This window comes from Artibeus jamaicensis, unplaced genomic scaffold, assembly GCF_021234435.1.
Source record: "Artibeus jamaicensis isolate MK-2021 breed Jamaican fruit bat unplaced genomic scaffold, CSHL_Jam_final contig_2170, whole genome shotgun sequence".
Classification (NCBI taxonomy): Eukaryota; Metazoa; Chordata; class Mammalia; order Chiroptera; family Phyllostomidae; genus Artibeus; species Artibeus jamaicensis.
The window spans coordinates 3,341,739-3,368,907 of NW_026521445.1; the positions used below are offsets into that span (position 1 = coordinate 3,341,739).

Genomic DNA, 27,169 nt, shown 5'->3' on the forward strand with positions numbered 1-27,169 from the left:
GTTTAGAAGGTTTGAAGCTACACTGCTGTTTTTAATGTATAATACCCATCCCATCTAAACCCACTGGACACATCCATCTTTGATGTGAGACCAGCAAATGAAGCACCAAATCCCGCCCAAAATACAGTTTTGTAATGGGGCACTGAGCTAGGGGTCCCCCCAAATAGAGAAAATCCCCACAGCTACATCTTGGGGTAGGAAGCAGCACAGCAGGGCCATTGAGAGTTACTTTGCACATCTCAAGGACTTGGCCAGGGTTTTAGAAATGTTAAATAGCTGTGCCTGCTCAGAGCCAGGAAGATGGGCATGACTCTCACCCAGGATCCAACGTAGCTGAGGGGCTCACTGCACCTGCGCAAGAGCGGGAAGACAGCTCTGCATCACGGGCCATGCCTGCCCAAACTAGTAATGGCAGCCCAGAAAGGCAGAAGAAGTGAGTGCTGGCACGTGCAACTCAGCGTGGGAGAAGTCGGAAATGGGGTTAGGGAGGAAGATCTACACTGGGATTTAAACTCAGGCACGGGGTAGCCAGGCTCTCTCTCAGATATGCGGGAGCTCAGACCACCGTGTGGGAAGGAGAGGAGAGCCACGAGTCTCTCTCTTTCTCTCTCGCTCTCCTCACCATGAGGCTTGAAAGCAGAGAAGGGAGTCTTGGCCACGGGGTTTGAAAGGACACAGAAGGACCTCCCCCACTGACTGACCACGAGGATGCAGTTTTGGATCAAGAGCAGGAGCCTATCTAACCGAGCACAGATGACTGGAAGAAGCCAGAATGCAGACAGCAATCTGCCCAGCTATGCTACAGACTTCTATTTCTGTTCCTGAGAGATGGTACCTCTGACTGGCCTAGTTTGGCAAGGGGGGCAGGACTATGTGTTTGGGGGTGTTTTCTGTTTCTAAAGAGAGTGAAATTCATCTCTGGCTGGTGTAGGTCAGTGGATTGAGCGTGGCCTGTGAACCAAAGGGTTGCTGGTTCGATTCCCAGTCAGGGCACATGCCTGGGTTGCGGGCCAGGTCCCCAGTACGGGGCACACGAGAGGCAACCACACATTGATGTTTCTCTCCCTCTCTTTCTCCTTCCCTTCCCCTCTGTCTAAAAATAAATAATAAATAAAATCTTTTAAAAAAAGAGAGAGATTTAATGGCAAATTTCTGCCATTATTCTAAGCCTGTGTAACTTTTGAATAAATAGTTCCTTTCCTTTTCATAAGACCCTGGCACTGGGAGGCACATTCTCATCAGTGGTGGGCAGTAGAATCCAAAGGTTTCATAATTACAGTTTCATAATTCAATTTATCCTGCTTGAGTTCTAATAGATGAAAGGTCATTGTAATTACTACTACTCTTGTTATATGATCTATAGAATGCTAATAATTCTCCTCAAATGGACATTCCTGAAGGTCCAAATGTGATCTCTAAAGTTCTGTTTCCAAAGCTAACAAAATCTACAATTGAGGGAGAATCATAACCCTGTAATATTTTCTAGGATCCTTTCTCTTTTTACAAGAGGCAATTTTTTAAACATCTATGGTGATGACCTTTTAAAGAAAGGTAATATAAAAAAACCTTGTTAAAAAAAAAACTTCCAGAAAGCAAGGTTTTCTGTTTATTTATTTTCATAAGCAAATCTTTTTAGAGATAGTGCAGAATTAGCCCTTCCAGGTCCAAGTTGATATAACTATACTGATACGACTATTTCAGAACTGAGCTACTTTGTTCTTCTCCCGAATATTAGCCACTGTGATCTGCTACAGGTGTCTGGTCAGCTACTGGGACATCTACAGGTTATCTCTCCATCCCCACCCCGTCCCCAAGAAGAACATGAGAAAAGTACTGTAGCAAATCAAATGATAGCTTCCCCGAGGCCACACTTGAGTTTTAGATTAAATGCTCATTCTGGACAATTTTGGGTTAGGTCTGATCAAAACAGAACAGAGCCCTAGTTCCAAACATGCTGGAGTAGGAAATACATGGCCCAGACAAAGGTTTATTTATTAAAGTTAAAAATCAAACTCAGGATCTGATTAGCATGAAGTCTCAATCCTGAGTTCCACTATTTATAGAGCTACAAATATAAATGTAAAAATGCATATAATTCATGCCACTTTGAATGGTTAAATTCAAATTATATTGTCAAACCCTCAGGACAAATATATTGAAATCCATGTAAAGTACTGAGACACCAGACAGGAGGCATTTTAAACCTATTTGGGATTTTCAAAGCTACCTTGAAACATACTGGCTCTTTACTACACATACTTTAGGATTCAGGTTACTACCTCCTTCAAAAGCCTTCCCTATAAGCTTCTTCCTCCTGGTCAAGTGCCCATTTACATGTATCTATAGAATCATTCTCATTCAAAAACATTTACAGAGAATGTCCCATGTAACAGACGCTATGCCACAAGATATAATAATGAGAAAATGCCTGGCCTTCAAGGACATTACACGCAAAGAGATATTCATTCAATAAATAATTGCACAAATAATTATTTCAATGTATATATAAATACTTAAAATACTGTTCAATGACAACAAAGTTCAGGAAATCTATTGTGGCATGAACAGAGGTGAAGAAAGACTTCCTTAAGGAAATGTCACTGAAACTCAGACCTGCACACGAGGAGGAGATACCACTGAAGCAGCACAGTGAGGCACTCGAGCAGAGCGCAGCTGACATGGAAGCTCTAACATAGGGAAGACCTTGGTGCCTCCCGGGAGGTAAAAGAAGGGTAGTCGGGCTACAGAAGAGTAAGTGCAAAGGAGGGAGGGCTCAGGACGAGTCTAAAGTGTAAGGCACAAGCCAAATCATCCATAGGCTTGCAGACTGTAATATCATTAATTTTATTGTCAAAGCAATGATTTTAATTCAAGAAAGTGACATGATTAGACTCCATTTTCAAAAAATCACTCAGGCTACTGGAAGAGAAAGAATGTATGAGAATCAAGCAAAAGCAAAAAAAAAAAAAGCAATTATAAATTTGTTACATTTAATTGTTTACATATAATAAGGTGATAATTGAAGGTGGAACTTCCACCAAAGTGTCATAGAGAGCAGCTCAGCAAAACCTCTCAACAGACAAAACCAGTCAAAATTATCAAAAAGAACAACTCTGGAAACTGACTACAGACACGCAACAAATGGAGAGACATTTATAAAGAAAAAGCACTGAACTGCAGTGGGAGGGGCAAGGGCGTTTTAACTGCAGCTACCCCTACACGTCCCCCAGCACAAGGCAATCGCAGATCTGAGGATCGGCAGCCTTCTGCTCCCGGGGGGAGCTGGTCTGATTAGGGTCTCCACTAAAAAGCTCGGTGCTATTGAATCCAATAGCAATCAATGACAAACAACACACAAGCCAAAACTTTAACAGGAAAATCTGGGAAACAAGGTAGTCACAGTGTGCTCTACTGAGCTCCCACATATTCTTGGGGATCCTGAAAGCTACACACGTGGACAAAACAGACCACAGAGGGCTCCAGCTATCCACTCCCTCATAGTGAATGAGAGGCCTCACGTAGGCAGAGTAAAGGCCAACACAGGCCTGTAAACTGCCTGAGTTTGGAATGCCCTGCCCCACAGAAACACTCAGGAAACTGCCAGAAGCCTCACTGACTGATGCAGCTTCAGCAGGACATCTAAACAGTCATTGACCAAGGGGGTGGGTAAGAACCTAGAGTTGCTATATTAGCTACAACGTCAAGTTTTCAACAAAAAATACGAAACATGAAAACAACAGATAAAGCATGCCTCATAAACAGAAAAAAAAGTCAATAAAAACTGTCTCTAGAGGACTCGTGTAAATCTTAGCAGAAAAACGCTTCAAAACAACTATTATAAATATGTACGAAGAATTAAAAGAAACCATGTTTAAGGAATTTTAAAAAGGACAAAGACAATGGACCATTGAATAAACATTACCAATGAAACATAGAAATTATAAAATAGAACCACACAGAAATTTTGCAGTTAAAAATTACTCAACAATACATTGAGCCTACAGAAAAAAGAATCAGCAAATTTGAAGATAGTTTGGTAGAAATTATCCGGTCTGAGTAAAATTAAACAAAAAGGGAGTGGGGGGACCAGGCTCGGAGACATATGCTAACATACACACAATGCAGTCCAACAAGAGGGGCGGGGTTAAGACATAATAGCTGAAAACCTCCCAAATAGGATGAATTTTGATGTACATATCCCAAGAGGTCATCAAATACCAAGGACATAACAAATACCAAAAGGATAAACTCAGAGATCCACACCTAAACACACAATAGCCAAACTGCTAAAAGCCAAAGCAGAACACTAGAAAAAATTTTGCTACTTTTAAAAGTAGCAAATGGTAACCATTACTTATCATGTAACTAGAGAATCTCAACAAAGTTAACAACTTACCTACCATCAGAAAATGGAAACTACAAAGCAGTGGGATGGCATCTCAAACTGCTGAGGGGCTGGGGGATAAGGAAGGTCAACAAAGAACCCAACAGCCAGCAAAACCATCCTTCAAAACATAAAGGCAAAATAAGCACCACACATGAAAACTGAGAGGCTTTGTAGCAGTAAATCTGCCTTACAAGAAATCTAAATGAAAAAATAAAAGACAGGCCCTGACTGGTGTGGTTCAGTGGGTTGAGTGTCGTCCCACAAACCAAAGGGTCACTAGTTCAACTCCCTGCCAGTGCACAGGCGCAGGTTGTGGGTCTGGTCCCAAATTATGGGGGTGCAAGAGGCAACCAATCAATTTTTCCTTCCCTCTCTTTCTCCCTCCCTTCCCCCTCTCTCTAAAAATAAATTAAATCTTTAAAAATACATACATATAAAAGATAGTATATATTTTTCTCATTTTTCATCCCCGTTTTAAAAGTACATTTAAACAATAACTATAAAACTACACTGTAGGGTTTAAATAAAGATGTAACCTAAATGAAATACTAGCAAAAAAGTAACAGAAAGGAAAGGTGGCTGTACAGAGACAAAGTTTCCATCTATTAAGGTAGTTTTACTCTGAAATAAAATGTTTGAAGTTAAAATCCTTATTATTGTAATCTTCAGGAAAAAGTATTATGGACACGAGAAACTCGTAATTATATATAGTCTTTAAAAAGAGAATAAATGATACACTAGAAAAAATTTCTACTGACCTTATCACCAAAGAAGGTAGTAAAAATGACAACGCAAATGGAAAATGGCAAAATGGCAGACGCAAACCCAAGTATATTATTAAATATACTAAATCTATATGAATTAAATGTCAGTCAAAAAGCACTGACTGGTACATGACTGTAGAATGTTTTCATCAAATTTAAAAACCTTTCGGGCATTACTTATTCAACAGTTTTGTCTCCCTCTCTCCCTGCCTTTTCAGGGGTTCCAATTACACAGAGAAGTTGTTCTACAGCTTACTGATACTTCAGTCACTTTCGTGTTATTCTTTAATCTGTGCTTCATTTTGAATAATCTCTATTGCTCTATCCTCTAGTTCACTAAGCCTTTCTTCTACAATATCTAATCTGCCCCAAAAGCATTGCTTATGTTTTTCATTTCTGCTACTGAAGCTTTCATCCCTAGAAGTTCAATTTGGGTCTTCTGTAAACCTTCCAGGTTTCTACTAAACTTTTTGAACAAAATAAATACAGTTACAACAAGTTTTAAAGTTCTTGTTTGATAATTCTGGCATCTGTGTCACTTCTGGGTAGGTTTTGATTGATTCACTTTATCATCATTATAGCTCATGTTTCCTGCTCCTTTGAATAAATGGAAAATTTTAGTTAGATGCTAGCTATTGTGAATTTTATCTTATTAGGTGTTTGACAGTTTTCTAGTCTTACATATATTACCTAGCTTTGTTCTAGGATACAATCGTGTTTCTTGGAAGCGGTTTGATCCTTTTGAGATGTGCTTCCAAGATTTGTTAGGCCCGGGCCTCGGGCAGCTCACCATTATTTCACACAACCGAAGCAAGACTCTTCCTGAGCATTCTGCTCCAAGCCCTGTGACCAAGGTTTTGCACTACTACCTGTTAGGAACAGACACTATTCTCAGCGCTGCATGAGTGCCCAGAAAGTTTTTTCTAATCCTCTCAGCTACCTGCCCTACGGTAGTTCCCTCACACCCCATCCGCTGATCAGTACTCTACTGAATGTCCCAGGAGACACTGTGAAAATCTCGGTACTGTCATCTCCTCTTTAGATAAAAACACTAGAGTCAGGAGATAACCCTGCAAGTGCTAACTGCAAACTCTGGCTTCGGTCTTCCTGCACTCTTAGCTGTGTTTCTTCAAATTAGAGATTTTGCCAGGATCCATCTGATTCCCTTGCCCTGAACTACAATCACACAATGCAGATTCCTATACCATGGGATCATTATATTTTAAGGGATTATTACCATCTACTTAAATAACTTGCTTCTTGTTGCTTGGGTAAGAATGGGCCTTTTATTAACAGTGCAAGTTGGGATAGTGTTTCCCCTCCAAGTACAAGACAAATTAACAACAACAACAACAAAACCCACAACCCTAATTTGGGGGTTTTTGTTTCTAATCTCTGCTTTTTTTTTTTTTAATTTTTTTTAATTTATTTATTTTTGGAGAGAGAGGAAAGGAAGGAGAAAGAAAGGGAGAGAAACATCAATGTGTGGTTGCCTCTCATGTGTCCCCCACTGGGAACTGGGAACTGGGAACTGGCCCACAACCTAGGCATGTGCCCTGACTGAGAATCGAACCGCCGCGATCCTTTGCTTCACAGGCCCGCACTCGATCCACTGAGCTACACCAACCAGGTCTAATCTCTGCTTTTATTTGTTCTGGATACTCATTATCTTTGTTTTTTCTTGTCCTACAGTGTACTTTTCTTTTGTAGGGAGAGGGACTATCAATGGTCCAGACTAGTTCAAGAAAACTATTTTATAACAAGATTCTACTACATCTGGGTGCTGTTTCTGACAGCCAATAAAGCAAAGGAGCTTTCATTAATCAGAGAATAATTTAATGGCCTCTCATATAGTTCCAAAATCAATTTAATCATAAGGACCTAAGATTTTTCTGTAATCAACTATTACAGAATGATTATTATAGACTGATTACCCTGTAATAACTGGTTAACTATCAAAAATAACGCAGAGACTACTAAAAGGTAAGAAAATATCCCACAACATAAAGACAGTCATGTTACAGAAAATACCAGGAACACCTGAAATACATTTTAGAATATACCAAGCATCCCCATTTCAAGGCTTTGTATTAAAATAATTAAACAGGTAGAGTAGCTTGGCTATGAAGAAAGGCTCAACAATTTTCAAAAACCTGAAATCATTCAGATGAAGGTTTTTGAACTTTGGAGTTAAAGTAAGAAATTAATAACAAAAAAGATAATTAGAAAAAAACTCAACTTCTGGGAAGTTAAATAGTATATATACTTAAGATACTTGCAACTGTATCACTTAGAAGAAAACTCACAGGTGAGTAGGCAGACTAACGGACCCCTAGTGATGCCCATGTTCTAATCAGAGAAACCGTGAAAACACTACTTTACTTGGCCAACACCACTTTACAAGTGTGATTAAGGTTAAGAACTGTGAGATAGGGCAATTATCCTGGATTATCGGGGTGGCCTCAACTAAACCATGTGGGCCCTTCAACTCAGCCCTTCCTCCAGGAAGATCACAGGGAGACCTAGTGAAGAAGAGTCAGAGAGAAACAACACCGAGGCTCTGAAGACGGAGGCCATCACATCCTGTGTTCATGGACAGGTAGCTGTTTTAAATAATTATTCTTGCTAACTAGGTGCCAAGCTTTTGAAATCATTATATTAAATGTTTGCACCCTCTAAATGCTGGTGTCCCGAGACAAAGCCCAGTGTGATCAGTCATAATTCAGCCTACAGGCTTGTTCTGAGGATTAAAAACAGCATTAGGAAAAAACCCCTTATACAGGGAGAGACACGCAATAAATAATAAATTATTGTTGCTATTTAAATATTTCATTAAGTTTTATGTCATCCATTTGCCACTCTACATTATAAAAATCATTCCAATAAGCTCATACTGAGAATACAGACCAATCATCTCAGCCACTTGCAGAAATACATAAAGAAGGCAGACATGAAAAGATATGTACTGAAACATGCTCCTCAAAGATTCACATTGATTCCTTCGATCGGGACTTTTGGATTTTCTCTCTGAAATCCATAAAGACCTGAGGACTCAGAAGAGTAGAGGGTACCTTAATTTCAAGAGCCATTTTTAGACTGACAGAATAAGTAAAGCGTCAGGTTCCGAGGGGAATTCGAAGTTACCACTATCGGGGTATGCTTCTTCTCCACTGGATGGGCAAACAGACTGTTGCTATTGTTTTTGCATCTAGTCTCAGCTGTGCAAACACCAGTTAAGTAAGAAAACTTTCCTGCCATCTTTATCAGTTCTACAAACAACCGAGATCAACTCCTTCAGAATGAACAGTTTAGTTAGGATTAACAGTTAGCATTTAGAATAACAAAATTTGCCAACCCAGATATCTAGAAATAATTACTTTATTACAACACATGCCAACCCAAACTAAGATCACAGTTAACAGATCTTATAACAGGAGTTAAGTGAAAATGACGCTTTGGTTACAGTGATGTTTCAGGAACAGTTATGTCACACTAGAACAAATGTTCCCCAAGGAAACATCTCTTCTGCCCATAAATGTCAAGTCAGCTCACAAGCTAGAGCCCTCCATTTCCCCAAATTAAAGGACAATGTCAGTTATACTCTACATCATACTCAGTGGTCATGAGTTGAAAGCTTTTCCTCTAAGAGCAGGAACAAGACAAGGATGCCCACTTTTGTAATTTTATCCAACATGGTTCTGGAAGTCCTAACCAGAGTAATTACGCAAGAAAAAGAAATAAAAGGCACCCAAGTAAAAAAAAAGTAATACAACTGACTATTTGCAGATGATAAAAATATTACATATACAAAATGCCAGAGCAGACAGAGGACTTCCGCCAAGATGGAGGTGTAGGTGGAAACACTTTGCATGCTCGCACAACCAAATCTAAAAACAACAAAGTTTTAACAACAAAATACGCAACCAAACCACACAGAAAATCGACAATACAGAGTCCAAAAACAACGCACCACTCAGCTAAACCAGTGACAGGGGCAAAGCCAGCAGCAGAGCTGGTTGGGCAAAAAAGATCCCTGACCAGGGCAGTGCACAGGCAGCCAAGGGTGCGGATCCCAGGTGCGGGCTAGCTATGGGCGGACAAGGGAAGAGGCATGGGGCTGGCTGTCTGTGGTTGGTCACGAATTTGCTCTCAGATAAACCAGTGAAGAGGCGAGCATTGAGACCTCGAGGTGCAGGGCGGTGGGCTCACACATTTGCGCTCAGATAAACAGGTGGGGGCGAGTGGTGAGGCCGACTGGGCCAGCGAAGAGGACTGCCATTGCTCCCTCTCTGACCCCGCCCCCACATAAAGCGTCACAAAACAGCGACCTGGGTGGCCCCGCCCTGATAAACAACTAAGGCTCCGCTCCTCATACCTAACAGGCACAAACAGATCAAAACATGGCTCAAGAACAGCTCAGAGCCCCAGAGCCAATAAATCTAAGTGACCAAGAAATAGCCAATCTTTCAGATGCACAGTTCAAAACACTGGTGATCAGGATGCTCACAGAACTGGTTGAATTTAGTCACAAATTAGAGGAACATATGAAGGCTAAACTAATTGAAATGAATGGAAATGCACAGGAAACCAATAGTAATGGAAAGGAAACTGGGACTCAAATCAAGGGAGTGGACCAGAAGGAAGGAAAAAATGACCAAACAGAAAAATATGAAGAATCAAGAATTCAAAAAAGTGAGGAGAGGCTTAGGAACCTCCAGGACATCTTGAAACGCTCCAACATCCGAATTATAGGGGTGCCAGAAGGGGAAGAGGAACAGCCACGAGTGGAAAACTTATTTGAACAAATAATAAAGGAGAATTTCCCCAATCTGGCAAAGGAAATAGACTTCCAGGAAATCCAGAAAACTCAGAGTCCCAAAGAAGTTGGACCCAAGAAGGAACACACCAAGGCCCATCATCATTACATTAGCCAAGATTAAAATGAAGGAGAGAATCCTAGAAGCAGCAAGACATAAGGGGACAGTCACCTACAAAGGAGTTGCCATCAGACTGTCAGCAGATTTCTCAAAAGAGACCTTACAGGCAAGCAGAGGCTGGAAAGAAGTATTCCAGGTCATGAAAACCAAAGACCTACAACCAAGATTGCTCTATCCAGCAAAGTTTTCATTTAGAATGGAAGGACAGATAAAATGCTTCTCAGATAAGATCAAATTCAAGGAGTTCATCATCACCAAGCCCTTATTATATGAAATGTTAAAGGGACTTACCTAAGAAAAAGAAGATTAAAAAAGATGAACAGTGAAAGGACAGCAAACTCGCAGTTATTAACAACCACACCTAAAACAAAAGCAAATTAAGAGGACAGCTAGATCAGGAGTGAACCACAGAAATGAAGATCACATGGAGGGTTAGCAACAGGGGAGTGGGAGAAGGAGAAGGGAGGAGAAGGTACAGAAAATAAGTAACATACACGGTAGATAGAAAATAGATAGGGGGGAGGGTAAGAATAGTAGGGGAAATACAGAATCTAAAGAACTTGAGACAGGTGTTCAGGAACTAAAGGTGGGAGGAATGGTGGGGGAGGGGTGTGTAGGGTGGAGGGGAACGGAGGGGGGACATAGAACAAATGTAATGGCATAATCAATAAAAAATATATAAATAAATTTAAAAAATAAAGAAAATGCCAGACTCCACCAAAAAACTGTTAAAACTAGTAAACAATTCAGGACATAAAGTCAATATACAAAAATTAATTTTGTTTCTAGGCACTTACAACAAACTATCAAAAAAAAAGACATTTTTAAAAAGATCTTATTTATTTTTAGACAGATGGGAAGAGGGAGACAGAGAGGGAGAGAAACATCAATGTGTGGCTGCCTCTTGCATGCCCCCTACTGGGGACCTGGCCCCCAACCCAGGCATGTGCCTTGACTGGGAATCAAACCAGCAACCCTTTGGTTCACAGGCCAGCGCTCAATCCACTGAGCCATACCAGCCAGGGGAGAAAGAGAAATTTTTTTTAAATCCCACTTACAATTGCACCAAAAAGAATAAAATACCTAGGAATACATTTAACCAAGGAGGCAAAAGATCTGTACACTGAAAAGTACAACCACAGATGAAAGAACTGAGACAAAAATAAAAAGATATTCCATACTTAAGCATTAGAATAATTAATATTGTTAAAAATGTACTTAATACCCAAAGTGACCTACAGATTTGATGCAATCACTATTACTTCAACTGCATTTCTCACAGAAGTAGAAAACAACCCTAAAATCTGTAAGGAACCACACAAGCCATCAAATAGCCAAAGCAATCTTGAGAAAGAACAACAAAGCTATAGGCATCTAATTTCCTAATTCAAATTATATTACAAGGCTATCAAAAGTATTAATAGTAATCAAAAGTATACTATTTACCTAAAACCAGTCACACAGGTAAATGAAACAAAACAGAAAGCTGAGAAATAAACCCATGTATATATGCTTAATTAATTTATGACAAAGAAGTCAAGAAGGGTAAAGAACAGCCTCTTTAATAAACAGTGCTGGGAAAAATGAACAGTCACATGCAAAAGAATGGCATTATGGCCCTACCTTATTCCACACGCAAAAACCAACTCAAAATGGATTAAAGATTTGAACATAAGACCTGAGACCACAAACATTCAGAAGAAAATACAGGAGTGTAAGCTCCTTGATATCAGTGCTGGTGATGATTTTTTAGATTTCATACCAAAAGCAAAAGCAACAAAAGGAAAATGAATGTGAATCTATCAAAGTAAAAAGCCCTACACAGCAAAGGAAACAATCAATGAAATGAAAAGAGAACCTACCAAATGGATGAAAACCTTTTCAAATCATGTATCAGATAAGAGGCTAATATCCAAAAAATATAAAGAACTCGCAAAACATAATAGCACAAAAACAAATATTCTGATTAATAAAATGGGCAGAGGAACAGAACATTTTCCCAAAGAAGACATACAAATAACCAACAGGTACATGAAAAGGAATTTAACATCACTAATCAACAGAGAAATCCAAATCAAAACCACAGTGAGGTATCACCACACCAGTTACAATGACTATCAACAAAAAGTCTATTGGGAACAAGTATTCGAGAGGATGTGGAGAAAAGGGAACTCTCGTGCACTGTTAGAAATGTAAATGGGTGCAGCCACTATGGAAAACAGTATGGCAGTGCCTCCAAGAAATGAAACTGAACTATACCACAGAGCATGATCCAGCAATTACACAGCTAGGCATGTATCCAAAGGAAATGACATCACTATCTTCAGCAGATATCTACCCTCCCACATTCAATGCAGCATAATGTACAATAGCCAAAGAAACAACCTACATGTCCATCCACAGATAAATGGATAAAGAAAATGTATATACACACACATCATGGGGTATTACTCAACCATAAATATTAAGGAAATTCTGTCATTTGCAACAGCACAGGTAGACCTTAGGAGCATTATGCTAAGTAAAATAAGTCACACAAAGATAAATACTGTATGATCTCACTTATATGTGGAATCTAAAAATAACTAAACTCACTAACAGAAAAAACAGTGGTGGTTGCCAGAACAGGGGGTGAAGGGTAAGTGAAATGGGTTAAATGGAACAAACTTTACACAATCTGATTTATAAGATCAATTAATTCTGGGGATGTACTGTGCAACATGGTGACTATAGTTACAATACTGTATTGCATACTTGAAATCTGCCAAGAATTCCAGTCAAGATGGTGGCAATGGTAAACATAGCTCCTTACACGAACACATCAAAATTACAACTAAAATATAAAACAGCCATCACTCAGAACCATTAGAAATCAAGTTGATAGAAGTCTGACAATTATGGAAATAAACAAACCACATCCATCTAGGCTGATAGGAGAAGCAGAACAGGCTGGTCCCACATCTACACGTGGTGGATAAAAATTCAGGAGGGATATCTTGGGAGCAAGGAGTCCCGGGCCCACACCAGGCTGCCCAGCCCAGGGCTGCAAGACAGGAAGATAAGACCCATAACATCTGGCTGCAAAAAAGTGGGAATTAAGTCAATGAAGAAACTTCTAGAGTTCCAAGCAGTTCCTCTTAAAGAACCCACAAATGGACTTACTCAGACTCTCTTTCTCTGAGGCCTAGCACCATGGTTAGCAGCTTAAAAGGTATCACTGGCATACAGGGAGAAACTGAAGTGTCTGGCATCAAAGCAAGAGCTGAGGGACAGCTTTCTCCCAGACAGAAGGGTGGGCAGATGACAATGTACCTTTTCTGAACCCTCCTCCCACAGAGCTGGCAGGTGGTACCATCTACCTAGTAACAATGTTTGCCCCACCCTGATGAATCCCTGGGACTCGGTCCCAACCAACTTACAGGCCACCCATGCTGCTTTTCCATGTGAATGGCTGCTCTTGGCTCATGATTCACAATTTCCTAAATCCTCTCAAACAAGCAACAGCCAGCCTCACTGAGCCCCCAGTGCCTATACCTCTTGCTAGCTGGCCCCAAGACTTGCACTAGCAGCAGCCGGCCTAGATTCACAGCTTGGTTTCTCTTGGGAATCTCCAAGCTGAGCACAAGTAGCAGCCATCTCAGATTGCATTACAGCTCAGGAAGGGTGGCCCCAGACAAAACACAAGTGATGGCTGACCTTGGCTTAGACCACCTGGGAAACCCCAGAGCCTGGGCACCCAGTGGACAGCTACAGACCGTGCAGGAACACCAGCACCTGCCCCTGCACCGCTGATCCTCCACGGTGGGCAGAAGTTGGTGGTCAGGGGTCGCAGTCAGTCCCCGCAGCTGACTGGCCTTAGTAAATCTCTCCCAGAGCTGCCAATAGCAGCCAAGGCTCAACTACAAGAGGAGGGTGTACACAGCCCCACAGTGGATGTACCCTGAGCACCCAGCCTGGGTGATAGGGGAGGCTGTGCCACTGGACCCTACAGGACACCTACTACATCATGCCACGCCACCAAGACACAGTCAAAGCAGCTCTACCTAATACATAGAAACAAACAGAGGGAGGTTGCCAAAGTGAGCAGACAGAAAAACATGGGCCAAATAAAAGAACAGATCAAACTCCAGAAAAAGAACTAAACAAAATGGAGATAAGCAATCTATCAGATGCCGAGGTCAAAACACTGGCTATAAGGATGCTCAAGGAATTTAGTGAGATCCTCAACAGCATAAAAAAAGACCCAGTCAGAAACAAAGATACACTAATTGAAATAAAGAACATTTTACAGGAAAACAACAATAGAGTGGATGAGCCCAAGAATCGAATCAATGATGTGGAACATAGGAATCAAAACACAGCCAGTCAGAACAAGAAAAAGGAACTCCCCAAAATAAGGATAGTACAAGCATCCTCTGGGACAACTTCAAGAGGTCCACCATTCCCATCATAGGGGTGCCAGAAGGAAAAGAGAAACAGCAAGAAACTGGAAATCTATTTGAAAAATAATAAAAGAAAATTTCCCTAATTTGGTGAAGAAAATAAACATGCAAGTCCAGGAAGCACAGAGTCCCAAACAAGATGGATGCCAAGAGGCCCACTCCAAGACACATCATAATTAAAATGCCAAAGGTTCAAGATAAAGAGAGAATCTTAAAAACAGCAAGAGAAAAGCAGTTAGTTACCTACAGGAGAGTTCCCATAAGACTGTCAGCTGATTTCTCCAAACAAACTGCAGGACAGAGGGGTTAGCAAGAAATATTCAAAGTCATGAAAAGAAGGGACCTACAGCCAAGACTGCTCTACCCAGCAAAGATACCATTTAGAATCAGAAGCAGAAAAAGAGCTTCCCAGACAAAAAAATTAAACCCAATCATTATTATAAGAAATGTTAAAGGAACTTAATTAAGAAAAAGAAGATGATCAAAACTATGAACAATAAAATGGCAATACATACATATCTACCAACTACTGAATCTAAAAAACAAACTAAGCAAACAAGAAAAACAGAGATAGAATCACAGACATGGAAAAACAAAGACACTGAAATAGAGAACAGGGGAACAGTGACCAGAGGGGAGAGGGGAAGGAATTTCAGGGGAAAAAGAGGAAGGATTTACAGGAACTAGTATAAAGGACACATGGACAACAACTAAGGGGGGTGGAAATGGGAGGGAGGTGGGGAGAACTGGGGGGGTGGGCTGGGATGGGAGTAAAAGACAGAAGACTGTACTTGAACAATAATTAAATTAAAAAAAAATTTTAAAGAATCATGGACATGGAGACCGTTTTCATGGTTGCTAGGTGGGAGGGGGAATGGGTGATGAGGTGAGGGAATTAAGAAGTATAAATAGGTAGTTGCAGTACAGGAAATGGAGTAGCCAAAACACCTAAGTATGACCCATGGACATGAACAGTGATGTGGGGTTTGTCTGAGGGAGTGGGGATGCCAGAAGGAGGGGAGCAAAGGGGAAAGATTAGGACAACTGTAAGAACATAACCCATAAAACATAATTTTTATAAAAAGGAAAAAGAAAGTTGCTAAGAAAGTACATCTTTGCCTTGGCTGCTGTGGGTCAGTGGATGAAGCACCAGCCAGCAAACCAAAAAGTTGCCAGTCGAATCCCCAGTTGTGGCACATGCCTGGGTTGCAGGCCAAGCCCCCAGCTGCAGACATGCAGAAGGCAACCCATCAACGGTTCTTTCACACAGTGATGTTTCTCTCCCACTCCTTCTCCCTCCTTCCCCCTCTCTCTAAAAGCACATAAAAAAATCTTTTAAAAATGAAGAATTAAAGAAATGTTACTATAAACTCAGCAATTATTTTTTTAAATAGATATTAAAAGTTCTTACAGAAAAAATGTATGACTGTGAGATGATGGATGTCAGTGTAAGATTTTACACATTAAGATAAACTTAATGTCAGTGTAAGATTTTACAATATATACATTTATCAAATCATTGTTATATAGCTTTAATTTGATACTATATGTCGATTATATCATTGAACTGAACAAATGTTTCTTTTTAATAATGTCCGTGCATTTGTTCAGAGCAGACTGATACTTTTAAATGTAATCCACAGACCAGAAGCACTGCCCTGACATTACATCTGACACACAGTTAAATGTGCAACACAACCACGGCCTTTAAAAGTCAGAATTCTGTGATTATGGTTCCACCGTTTGTAGGAAGAAAAACTGATCACATTTTGAATAACAATAAAAGGCTACAAACAATTAGTCTACTATAATGTTTTGGATTTGATGGCACATTAACATCAAAAAACGATACAGGGCAATAACGGACATTGTGGTTTCAGAAAAAGAGGCACATATTAAAAAGAAAAAATATGCTTAGTACTGGCGGGCGTGGTTTGGTTGGTTGGAGCATTGTCTTGTGGACCAAAAGGTCACAGGTTCAATTCCTGGTCAGGGCACATGCCTCAGTTGCTGTTCGATCCCCAGGGCCTGTATAAGGAGCAACAGATCAACATTTCTCTTTCACATTGATGTTTCTCCCTCTCCCCACCCCTCTGCCTCCCATCTCTCTAAAATCAATGAAAAAAAAATTCTCCGATGACCATGAAAAAAATGGTTAAATGATAACATTCCTTAAGCTAGAGGTCTAGTAGGTTTGGTATCAAGTTCTAATGGAGAAATAATTCACCACCATAATCACAAAATAACTAAGTGACATATTTTTAATTTGTTCATGTGCATCCATAATGCTCATTTTAAAGCAAAGGTTTTTATTTTTCTGGTGCCATCAAGTGGTAACATTATGAAGTGTTCTAGGGTTAAATATAAATGACTTTGGACAAAAGAATCACACTGATGTGTTTTACCTATGTCAATTAAACACTAGTGATGTTTTAGCACAAAAAGTTATCTAAAAAGGAAAGGAAAAATATCAGAGTGGATTGTTTGCAACTCATTCCTATTTAAAACCCCCAACCCAAAGTAAGAGTTAAGAAAAAGAAGAAAAATAAGTAGATCTTGAAGACCAGAATGCTCCACTAGCAAACAAAAAATCCCAACAGAGCCCTGGCTGGTGTGGCTCAGTGGACTGAGTGTAGGCCTGCGAACCAAAAGGTCACTGGTTCGATTCCCAGTCAGGGCACATGCATGGGTTGTGGGGCAGGTCCCCAATAGGGGGTATGTGTGAGAAGAAACCACACATTGATGGTTTTCTCTCTCTCTCTCTCTCTCTTTCTCCTTTCCTTCCCTTCTCTCAATAAATAAATAAATAAAATATATAGTTTTAAAAATCCAACAGATTATGAAACTATTTGAAAAATAAGTCTGTACCAAAATGATATCTATTGTACTATCGGTCAAACCGAGAGAAGTGCTCCTTTCTGAAACTTCATTAACATGGCTGTAAAATAACTATTTTAAAGCCAGAATGGCACCAGGACAAAGAGGTCGAGAGGAAAGATAGCAGCAACGGAACCACAGGTGACAAGTGGCTACGGACGGGGGACCTGCGGCTGCCTGACGACCATGCACTCGGGATCTCCCCAAGTTCAGGAACTGGTGGCACTAGGCAGCTGTGGACACGAAAGGATTAAAAACAACAGACTTAGTTAAAATTGGTTAAAAAGCAGTTAGCGTGCCGCTACATACACTTCCCCTCCACGCCATACAGCCAAGGGCTCATCTTCACAGCACATGAGAAGAACGGAGTTTAGATCCCAGGGAGAGAACAAACTCTCCAGACCACAGGACACCGGGCACAGTGAGGGAAGGAGTAAAAAAGCATTAGTAACTCAGGATATTGTGGTAATCTGAGTGATACTAACACGTCAAAGACCACCAAAAAAAAACAAGGCAAATGATAATTTTCTAGAAAGAAGACCACGGGAGGAAGGTCCTGCCAACCTTCGATGTGTGTGTCCAGGAAGTCATGTCACTAACTGCAGCATGTTTCACTCTGCTTCTATAAAGAAGAGGCAGTAATTACACAGAAACTAGTGTTTAAAACAGAGGTGAGCTCTTCACCGACTTCAGCAACATTTAACACCACATGCCCCATTTCATCTCCATTCATTAGCTGAGAGTCTGCTGCAACTAAACAACACAGAACAAAACAGTAGGCAAACCTGAAAACCTTTTACACTCTTAGTTAAAAGCCCCTTTCACCTTGTCTATTCAGGCCACTGAGAGTTAAGGCTCTAAAGAATCTGTCGCCACTTCTGAGAGAGGTGAAGGCTGGTGAACACTGACCATGTCAAAGACAAAAAGGATTATTTGTAACAGAGACTAGAGACTTGATTTTTTAAACCCTGTTTTGTTGATTAACTGATCAAAGCATGTAGTTCCGCACATCTGATGCTGTCGTGCAACCGGAGGTACACACCCATATACAGGTCACTTAATCTTTCATTATTTATCATTTCAGTCTGTTTTTACGTAGGATTGTAACATAAAATATACTAGTATGTATACACTTTTTTCCAGATACCAACATAAGAAACATATTAATACAGATAAAACTGTACCTTGAACACCTTCTAGGAGTAAATCAACTCCCTTCCTATAAAAATCAGAAGCAGCTTCATAGTCATCTTCTTCTTCCTTTTTTAAAGCCAGCTTTATTAATTCTCCTGCTTTCTCCAAATAATCTCTCTTGCCAAGCTTGGATTTTAAACTGCCAGGAAAGAGGCTACGATTTTCCCGTTCTTCTTCTGTTTTGTTCGGTTCGCTGTCAGAAGCAACAGCCCCTAGTGCTGAAGGATCTGAAGAAAGACTGAGGCCAAAAGTTCTAATGGGAGAACTCTGATTGGAAGCCATTCCATCATCTAACTCAGCAGGAGAATCCACATCGACAGTGAGAGACACCAGATCGCTGTCACTGGAGAAGCCTGAAAATGTGATCACAACAGCAAACATTAAACTGAGAATCAACCAAAAGAACACAAATCACAATGACCATTCATTTTTCCATTCTACCCAAGTCAATCGGGAAGGCCGTAATTTACTATGGAGGTCAGTGTCTAGCAAAATGATTCAGCTCGGCTCATTCATTTTTGCACTCTTTCAGTAACTCTGGATGACCGTATCTTGCTGTAATCACCAAACTAAAACTGAAGACAAGTCTTGATCTAGCCTTGGTGTCAAAAAGAGCCTTTACCACAAGATCTTGTAAACCATGTACATACAGCTGCTGTGAACAGTATCATAAGAAAGGGAAAAGAGTAAGAGCCTTAGAGTAAGTTGAAAAAAAAGTTTCTGAAACCCAGCTCTTAAAACATGTTGTGTGACCAACAGTGAGCTACTTAATGGTATTACTCACTATGCAGGGCATTAAATGAGGAACAGAGTTAAAGTACATGAAGCCTAATAGACTGTCGCAAAATTATATCTATTATAGCAATTATATAATAATTATTTAACTATTAGATGACATACAGTCGGAGGTGTGCTTTCAGGTCACTGTCCACATCTGGAAAATGTATGCCATTCAGTTTTTTTTTCCTTTTTAAAGAACTGAATTTTTAATTTTTTGTTTCAGCCTCTTCCACAGCTTTTGGAGGTAGTTTTGGCCTGTATTCACATATTATTTTTCTGACAGAAAGTCAATAATAGGTGCTGTTGAAATTCATAGCAATGAAAATTACTTCTCCCATTTCATATAACTGACTTCATAGTAAATGAGCATGATCTACAATAACAGTTATTACTCTTTGGGTCTAAAAGCCTCCCTTTCCATGACTGATGGCCTCAGCGATTCTATAATGTGGGTTGTATCTAAATATTTACCAATCTTGATATTTAAAAAAAGCAGATTAAAAATTTTTTGATTAAACATTAAAGCCTGTTACATAACTTTAACGTATATTTTCCAAAACAAAAAACAGTCAGAAAAGCGGCACTGTGTTACATTTCTGTAGCTCTTACTAACAGAAGATGGCTGGATTCTCCTATCTGCTCTGGACTCCGTTGTCAGATGTTCTCATTGGAAGATAAAATGTTACACAGAGATGCAACTGCAAACAGCAGTCTTTTTAAATATTAGTAGTCTTTTTAATATTCCTTTTTGATAATACACCAAAACTTGATGAGTGGTTGTTTCTTAAAGCTTAGCTTCCATGTAGAACATAAATTCCTGTCAGTGAAATTTCTATTGCTATTACACTCAAATCCATCAGTCTATCTTACACACTGAATGGATCTTTTTATCCATCATGAGTGTGTAACTTTGCACATTGGTCCTTTTGAACATACTGGTCCTGAGTTACATAGATCTTCCAAATGGTGACAATTCCCATATAACAATGTCATCCCCAAGACCACATTTGTTATTATCACCATCAATTTCACCAGAAAATTCTTTAAATATCAGAAACCTGTCAAGCTCAAAGTAGAAGACACAAGTTCTCCAAAATTCTATATTTGGGTTGCAAACTTGAATTTTATCAGCAGTAACAAATACAGTCAGTCATTTTCCTTCGAATGTCAGCTCACTTCATTTACTTTTGAAAAAACATTTGCCCAACTTCCACTTAAGATGGCAGCATAGGCAGGCATAGCTCACCTCTTCAAACAACCACATCAAAATTATAACCATCAGAAATCAAACTGAATAAAGTCTGACCACTACAGAATTAAAGAAACCACATCCATCAGGACAGGTAGGAGGGGCACAGACGTAGAACAGGCTGGTCCCACACCCACGTGTGGTGGAAAAAATTCAGGAGGGATATCTTGGGAGATGATTCCCAGTTCAGGATTCTAGTGCCAGAATTTTAAATTCCCACAACTTCTGGCTGCAAAAACCAGCAGGGATTGAGTTAGTGGAAGAAACTTTTCTGGAGCCCCAAGCAGTTCCTCTTAAAGAACCCACACACAGTTCACCTACTCAGACTCACTCCCTGAGCTCCAGCACCAGAGTAGCAGCTTGAAAGGCACCAGTGTCATAGTGGGAGAGACTGAAGTGTCTGGCATCAAGGTGAGCAGAGGCCCTTGTCTGTTTTCTAAACTGTCCCCCCACAAAGCCACAGATCCAGCAAGTTGAGATTCCGTTAACCTGGCTAACACTGTTTGACCCATCCTGAAGATCCCCAGAGACTCCGCCCCTCCCAACATACAGCCCCACCCAAGCTGCTTTTCCATATGAATGGCTGGTCTTGGCTCATGCTTCACAACTTTCTAAATCCTCTCAAACAAGCAACACCTGGCCTCAATAAGCCCCAGGCCCAGCACTAGCAGCAGCCAGCCTAGATTCACAGCTTGGCTTCTCCAAACCCAGCACAACTAGCAGCCATCTCAGATTGCTTTATAGCTCAGGAAGGGTAACCACAAAACACAAGTGGGAGCTAACTGGGGAAAGCGTAGGGTCAGAGCACCATCACACTACCCCTGCACAGCTGATTCTGCACAGAGGGCTGAGGGTGGTGGTCAGTGGTCACAGCCAATCCTTGCAGCTGACTGGCCTGGGTAAGCCCCTCCCATTGATCTGCCAACAGCAAACAAGGCTCAACTATAAGAGGAGGGTATACTCAGCCCACACAAATGGTGCACCTCAAGCACCCAGCCTGGGTGATAGGGGAGGCTGTGCCACTGGACCCTACAGGACACCTACTACATTAGACCACACTACCAAGACACAGAGTCAAAGCAGCTCTACCTGACACATAGAAATAAATACAGAGAGGCTGCCAAAATAAGAAGACAAAGAAACATGGCCCAAATGAAAGAACAGATCAAAGCTCCAGAAAAAGAACTAAACAAAATGGAGATAAGCAATCTATCAGATGCCAAGGTCAAAACACTGGTTATAAGGTTGTTTGAGAAACTTAGTGAGATCCTCAACAGCATAAGAAAGACCCAGTCAGAAACAAAGATACACTAATTGAAATAAAGAACATTTTACAGGAAAACAACAATAGAGTAGATAAAGTCTGAGAGTCAAATTAATGATTTGAACATAACGAATCAAAAAACAACCAATCAGAACAATGAGAAGACAAAAGAATCCAAAAGAATGAGGAGAGTATAAGTAGCCTCTGGGACAACTTCAAGAGGTCCAACATTCCCATCATAGGGGTGCCAAAAGGAAAAGAGAAAAAAACAGCAAGAAAATGAAAATCTATTTGAAAAATAATAACAGAAAACTTCCCTAATTTGGTGAAGAAAATAAACATGCAAGTCCAGGAAGCACAGAGTCCCAAACAAGATGGATGCCAAGAGGCCCACTCCAAGACACATCACAATTAAAATGCCAAAGGTTAAAGATAAAGAGAGAATCTTAAAAGTAGATAGAAAAAAGCAGTTAGTTACCTACAGGAGAGTTCCCATAAGACTGTCAGCTGATTTCTCGAAAGAAACTTTGCAGGCTAGAAGGGATTAGCAGAAACATTCAAAGTCATAAAAAGCAAGGACCTACAGCCAAGACTGCTCTACCCAGCAAAGCTATAATTTAGAATCGAAGGGCAGATAAAGAGCTCCCCAGAGAAGAAAAACTAAAGGAGTTAATCATCACCATACCATTATGGTATAAAATTCTAAAGGGTCTTATTTAAGAAGAAGATCAAAACTATGAACAATAAAATGGCAAAAATGCATATCTATCAACAATTAAATCTAAAAAGCTAAGCAAACAAGAATAGAGACAGAATCGTGCATAAGAAAAGCATTTTGATGGTTGTCAGATGGGAGAGGGTTGTGAGGAAATGGGTGAAGAAGTGGGAGAGTTAAGAAGTACAAGTAGGTAGTTACAGAACAGCCATGGGGATGTAAAGTATAGGAAATGGAGCAGCCACAGAACTTACATGCATGTCCAACAGACATGAACAATGGTGGGGGGACTGCCTGGAGGGGGTGCTGGGTGGAGCGGGGCAAAAGGGTAAAAATCAGGACAACGGTTATAGCATAATCAATGAAATATAATTTTTTTAAGTCATTATAAAAATAAAATGTTTAAGTAAAAACATATTTGCCAAATTCTTAATTCTGAGTAATGACAGTTTGTGAATCATCCTTTAAGCAAAAATGGTGTTCCAGCCAAAAAGCAGCTCGTTCGTGGCTCAAACATCTGCACAGGTACTTTTTCGCATGACAACCGTGGCAGTTCAGTCTGCGGAGGTGTTTTATACACACTTCCATTTCGTCACACAGAATGTCAAAAAGGCACGTACCCAAAGACAGAGATTTAGTGAAGTTAAGTTTTTCCTGCTTCAGCACCGGCACCACTGCAAGTGTGTGCCCTGATCCCTGACGCAGGCCAGGGTCACTGTCCCCATTCACACTCCCGCACGGCGGTTTCATCCACCACTGTTTCTGCGTCATCGTGCAAATATGAATCTCAACGCAGCAAAAGGCGAGCCGTTTCCCAGATGCCTTGGGACTCCCAGAAAAGATCTCAGGAATACCCAGGGGTCTAAAGGCCATACTTTGAGAGCCACTGATCTACACAATCAAAAGAGAGACCAGCAATAGGGTTACAAAGGTCAGGCTCGAAAACAGCCGAGAGCTGCATCGCCCTTGAAGACCGACTGCCAGGGTTCTCAGAAAACTCAATATATTAAGAAGGAGATTACTTCCTCAGTGACTCAAAATTAAAGGTGAACTAGACTGTATTATCCTAGACCAGGGACCAGCTAACTTTTCTGTGGGCCAGAGAGTAAATATTTTGGGCTTGGTGGGCCGTCTTTCACAACCGATGAGCACTGCTGGGAGAGCACCAAACAGCCCCAGACAACACATGAATGACCACGCGCAGCTGGGTCCCAATAAAACTTTATGGATGTGGAAATGTGAATTCCATGTAATTTGCACACATCACAAAATAATATTCTTTTGAATTTTGTCGACATTTAAAACATAAAAACCATTCTTAGCTTTTAGGTCATAGAAAAACAGATGACCGGCGAGAACTGTCCCACAGGCTACAGTCAGTCAACCCGTATTACGCAGACTTCATATCAAATAAAGTAAGTTACAGTAGAAACTTGTTACTGGCAGCTAATCTCAAATGTCTAATCAGTTTTAGACATGACTCTGGCACCCTATCGATATATTCTGTTTTCAGTGTTTTTCTTTCAAATCCTCAGAATGCTCATAAAGAACTTTTTGATTTTTAATTTTTTTAAAGTTTGAGGGTGGCACAGGTCAACAAAATTACGCAGGTTTCGGGTGCAAATTCCACACCATGTCATCTGCACGCTGTGCTGTGTTCGCCAGCCCAAGTCAAGTCTCCTCCCATCACCATTTACCCCTCGTGTCCTCCTCCACCTCCTCCTACCCTCTAGAACTAACTTTGAGGTACAAACTTACAGTTATAAAATACGTAAGTTATGGGGACATAATGTACAACATGGCAACCATACTTAATAATCCTGTACTGCATATTCAAAAATTGCTTAGAGTAGATCTTACAAGTTCTCCTCACAGGAAAAACCCCTGTAACGATGTATGCATGGTGACACAGGTCGGCACTGAGACTAACCAAGGTGATCATTTTTCAATACAGCAGGGCCCTTGAATGACACAGGGGTTAGAAGCACCAGCCCCCACCCTGTGCAGCTGAAAATACACATATAACTTTTGACTCCCCCAAAACTTAACTATAGTCTCTCAGTATCCACAGAGGATTGGGTCCAAGACCCTCCGCAGACACCACACCCCAGAGATGCTCAAGTCCCTTTGGTAGAATGGCACAGAATAGTGCACACCATCAGCCCTTCGCATCCCCAAATACCCAACCTCGATGAAAAGCAATTTTCAATCTGCAGTTGGTTGGACCCACAGATGCAAAACCTGGAGATATGAAGGACCAACTAACTGTGTACTTACATTTTTTTTAAATCTGCATATAAATAGACTCATGCAGTTCGAGCCTGTGTTTGTTCAAGGATTCACTGGGTATATAAATATTCAATCATTATGTTGTACAACTGAAACTAATACAATGTTGTTCTGTCAATTATACAATGAAATTAGATCAGAAAAGACCATGATAATACCAAGGAGAAAGTCAGACATCAAAATAAAGTAAGCAATAAATATTCTATACAAATTGTTTCAATTTCTACCTAATTCTAAAAGAAGAATCTGTCAAAGAAAGCAAGCAAATGAAACTAATGGGTTAGGAAGAGGAATTTTTTTAGCCTCACTGGGGGAAGCAAAGGGAAACAAAAAGACTTCCTGTTTAACTTCTTTGGGTGATAATCTTGGCAATACATATTAGATGCAAAGAAGTATTTATATGACCAAGAAATTCAGCAATTTATACCAAAAACAATCAGAGATATGAAAAGAGGTCTCTATGTAAGCCTATCCACCACAAAAAAAGGTGAAAATTTTGCAATGACAAATTTCTAACAAAAGGAGATTATGGTTTGTGCTTATGATAAAATATTATACAGCTATTAAAAAGTATGTTATAGGAGAATGTTTAATGCTAAAGTATTCACAATCCATTATGTGAGAATGACAAACTGCAAAGCAGTATACATATACACACATACACATATATACATATCCATATAAACATACATACACATATACACCATACTATAGTGCTAACTTGAAAACACAAACACAGAAAAAAGCTAGAAAGGTACACCAGGCCCTAAAAGTAATTTTCTCTGTATGGTAGGGGTACAGATGATGCTAACTGTATTCCTTGTATGTGTGTGGCAAGCCCTTCAGGCTCAGAACATAAAGACCATCCATCAAAGCAGATGTGGCAAGGGTGAAAACTGAGGCAAATTATCCAGCAGCCAGTGCCCAAGAATTCCTAACTTAAGAGAGAGAAAATAGCAATGATAGAACCTCGACACTCCCCTGCCTAGATGCACCCTGCCATTCCGGAGAAACCTAACCCTATGGTATCTCCTCCACCTCTCACTGCACCTAATTATCTTTTCTGGTAACCTCTGATACTCTTCCCTTCCACAGTTAAGCAATTTCTAATTTCCCTTCTTCGCAATGAAGTATTCCCCAAACAGTAAAAAGTCAAAAGTTACATATACTCAGTAACTCAGTTTATTCCTCTTATATCTTTAATATACCTACTTAATACAGGGCTTGCTGAAGTCCAGGAATCTCAGTCCTGTCACTCAGCCTTTTTACACAAATCTAAATATTCAATGAAGTGCTGTCCAGCTCCCTGTAACCCAGGAAGGAAGCTAACAAGTAAGATATGGGGAGCAGCAAGCAAAACGTCCTCAGTTAAGATGAGAAGAAAGAAAATTGTAGATAAGGCAGAGCAACAACTGACAATACAGAGACTATGTGTCAAAAGCTAAACCAACCTGAAGTCAATCCATGTTTCAAGAGCCCCCTGGGCCATCACAAGAGGGAAAGGTTCATCCTTCACCAACACCATCAAGTCAAAACCCTAAGCTTTTTCGGCAAAGGATGAGGGCGGGGGTCAAAGGGTCTATGAAGCGTTCTGCCTCCAGATCCATTTCACAGACATTCAAGTCTCAGGGCTATTGGAGGCCCCGGGTGACTGGTCAAAGATCAGCGACAGACGCGAGAGGCTTATTTAGCATCCCAGTCCACCTACCCACCCTCACCTTCTGTTCTTTGAACTGCTCAGAGCAGGGCAGTGCAGTGCAATCTGCCTAGGACAGCATCTCTGAAAGACAGGCCCGGAGGGAAAGGCTGAGTGGCCACAGAATAAATCCTTATACTGTAAACCATCAGAAATCTGTATTTGAAGACCATGTGCAAAAAGACCTCAGTTTTCTTTAGAACAACAGGTGGTCTCTCACGGCTGACTATATATAAAATGCATGGCCTCATTATTACTAGCTGACAGCCTTCACCGGCCCTGAGGCTCACATATTGCCAGCCAACAAAAGGGAATTTTGCTTTTCCTAGTAGCGATGACTCCAGGTTCTCACACAAAGCAGGACATCTAGCCAGCAGGACAAAGGGCCTCTGAGGCAGAAGAAATACCCATCCGTCTCCATCAAGAAACACGCCCTCATAAATGTGATTTTAAGTGAATAGCTAAATCTAAAAGAGTTAAGATTATTATAGTTAAGATTCCTGCACTCAATTACCAACTCATCATTTAATAATTGCTACTGTTACCAAAAGAACCGTTCCTTTGATGTTTCACAC

The 27,169-nt window shown here is 40.5% G+C and overlaps 1 protein-coding gene across 4 annotated transcripts in view; it reads right to left on the bottom strand.

Annotated features, from left to right (window-relative positions):
- Window positions 1–27,169, bottom strand: part of RPS6KC1 (ribosomal protein S6 kinase C1) — a 171,236-nt gene that overhangs the window by 93,804 nt on the left and 50,263 nt on the right. For all 4 annotated transcript variants that reach the window (XR_008390242.1, XM_053658206.1, XM_037164331.2 and 1 more), the window contains exon 6: window positions 18,592–18,954. Coding sequence is in view for 3 of the 4 variants with exons in the window: in XM_053658206.1 (XP_053514181.1) it covers window positions 18,592–18,954 (363 nt within the window). In the remaining variant the exon portion in view is untranslated. The remainder of the gene's footprint in view (window positions 1–18,591; window positions 18,955–27,169) is intronic.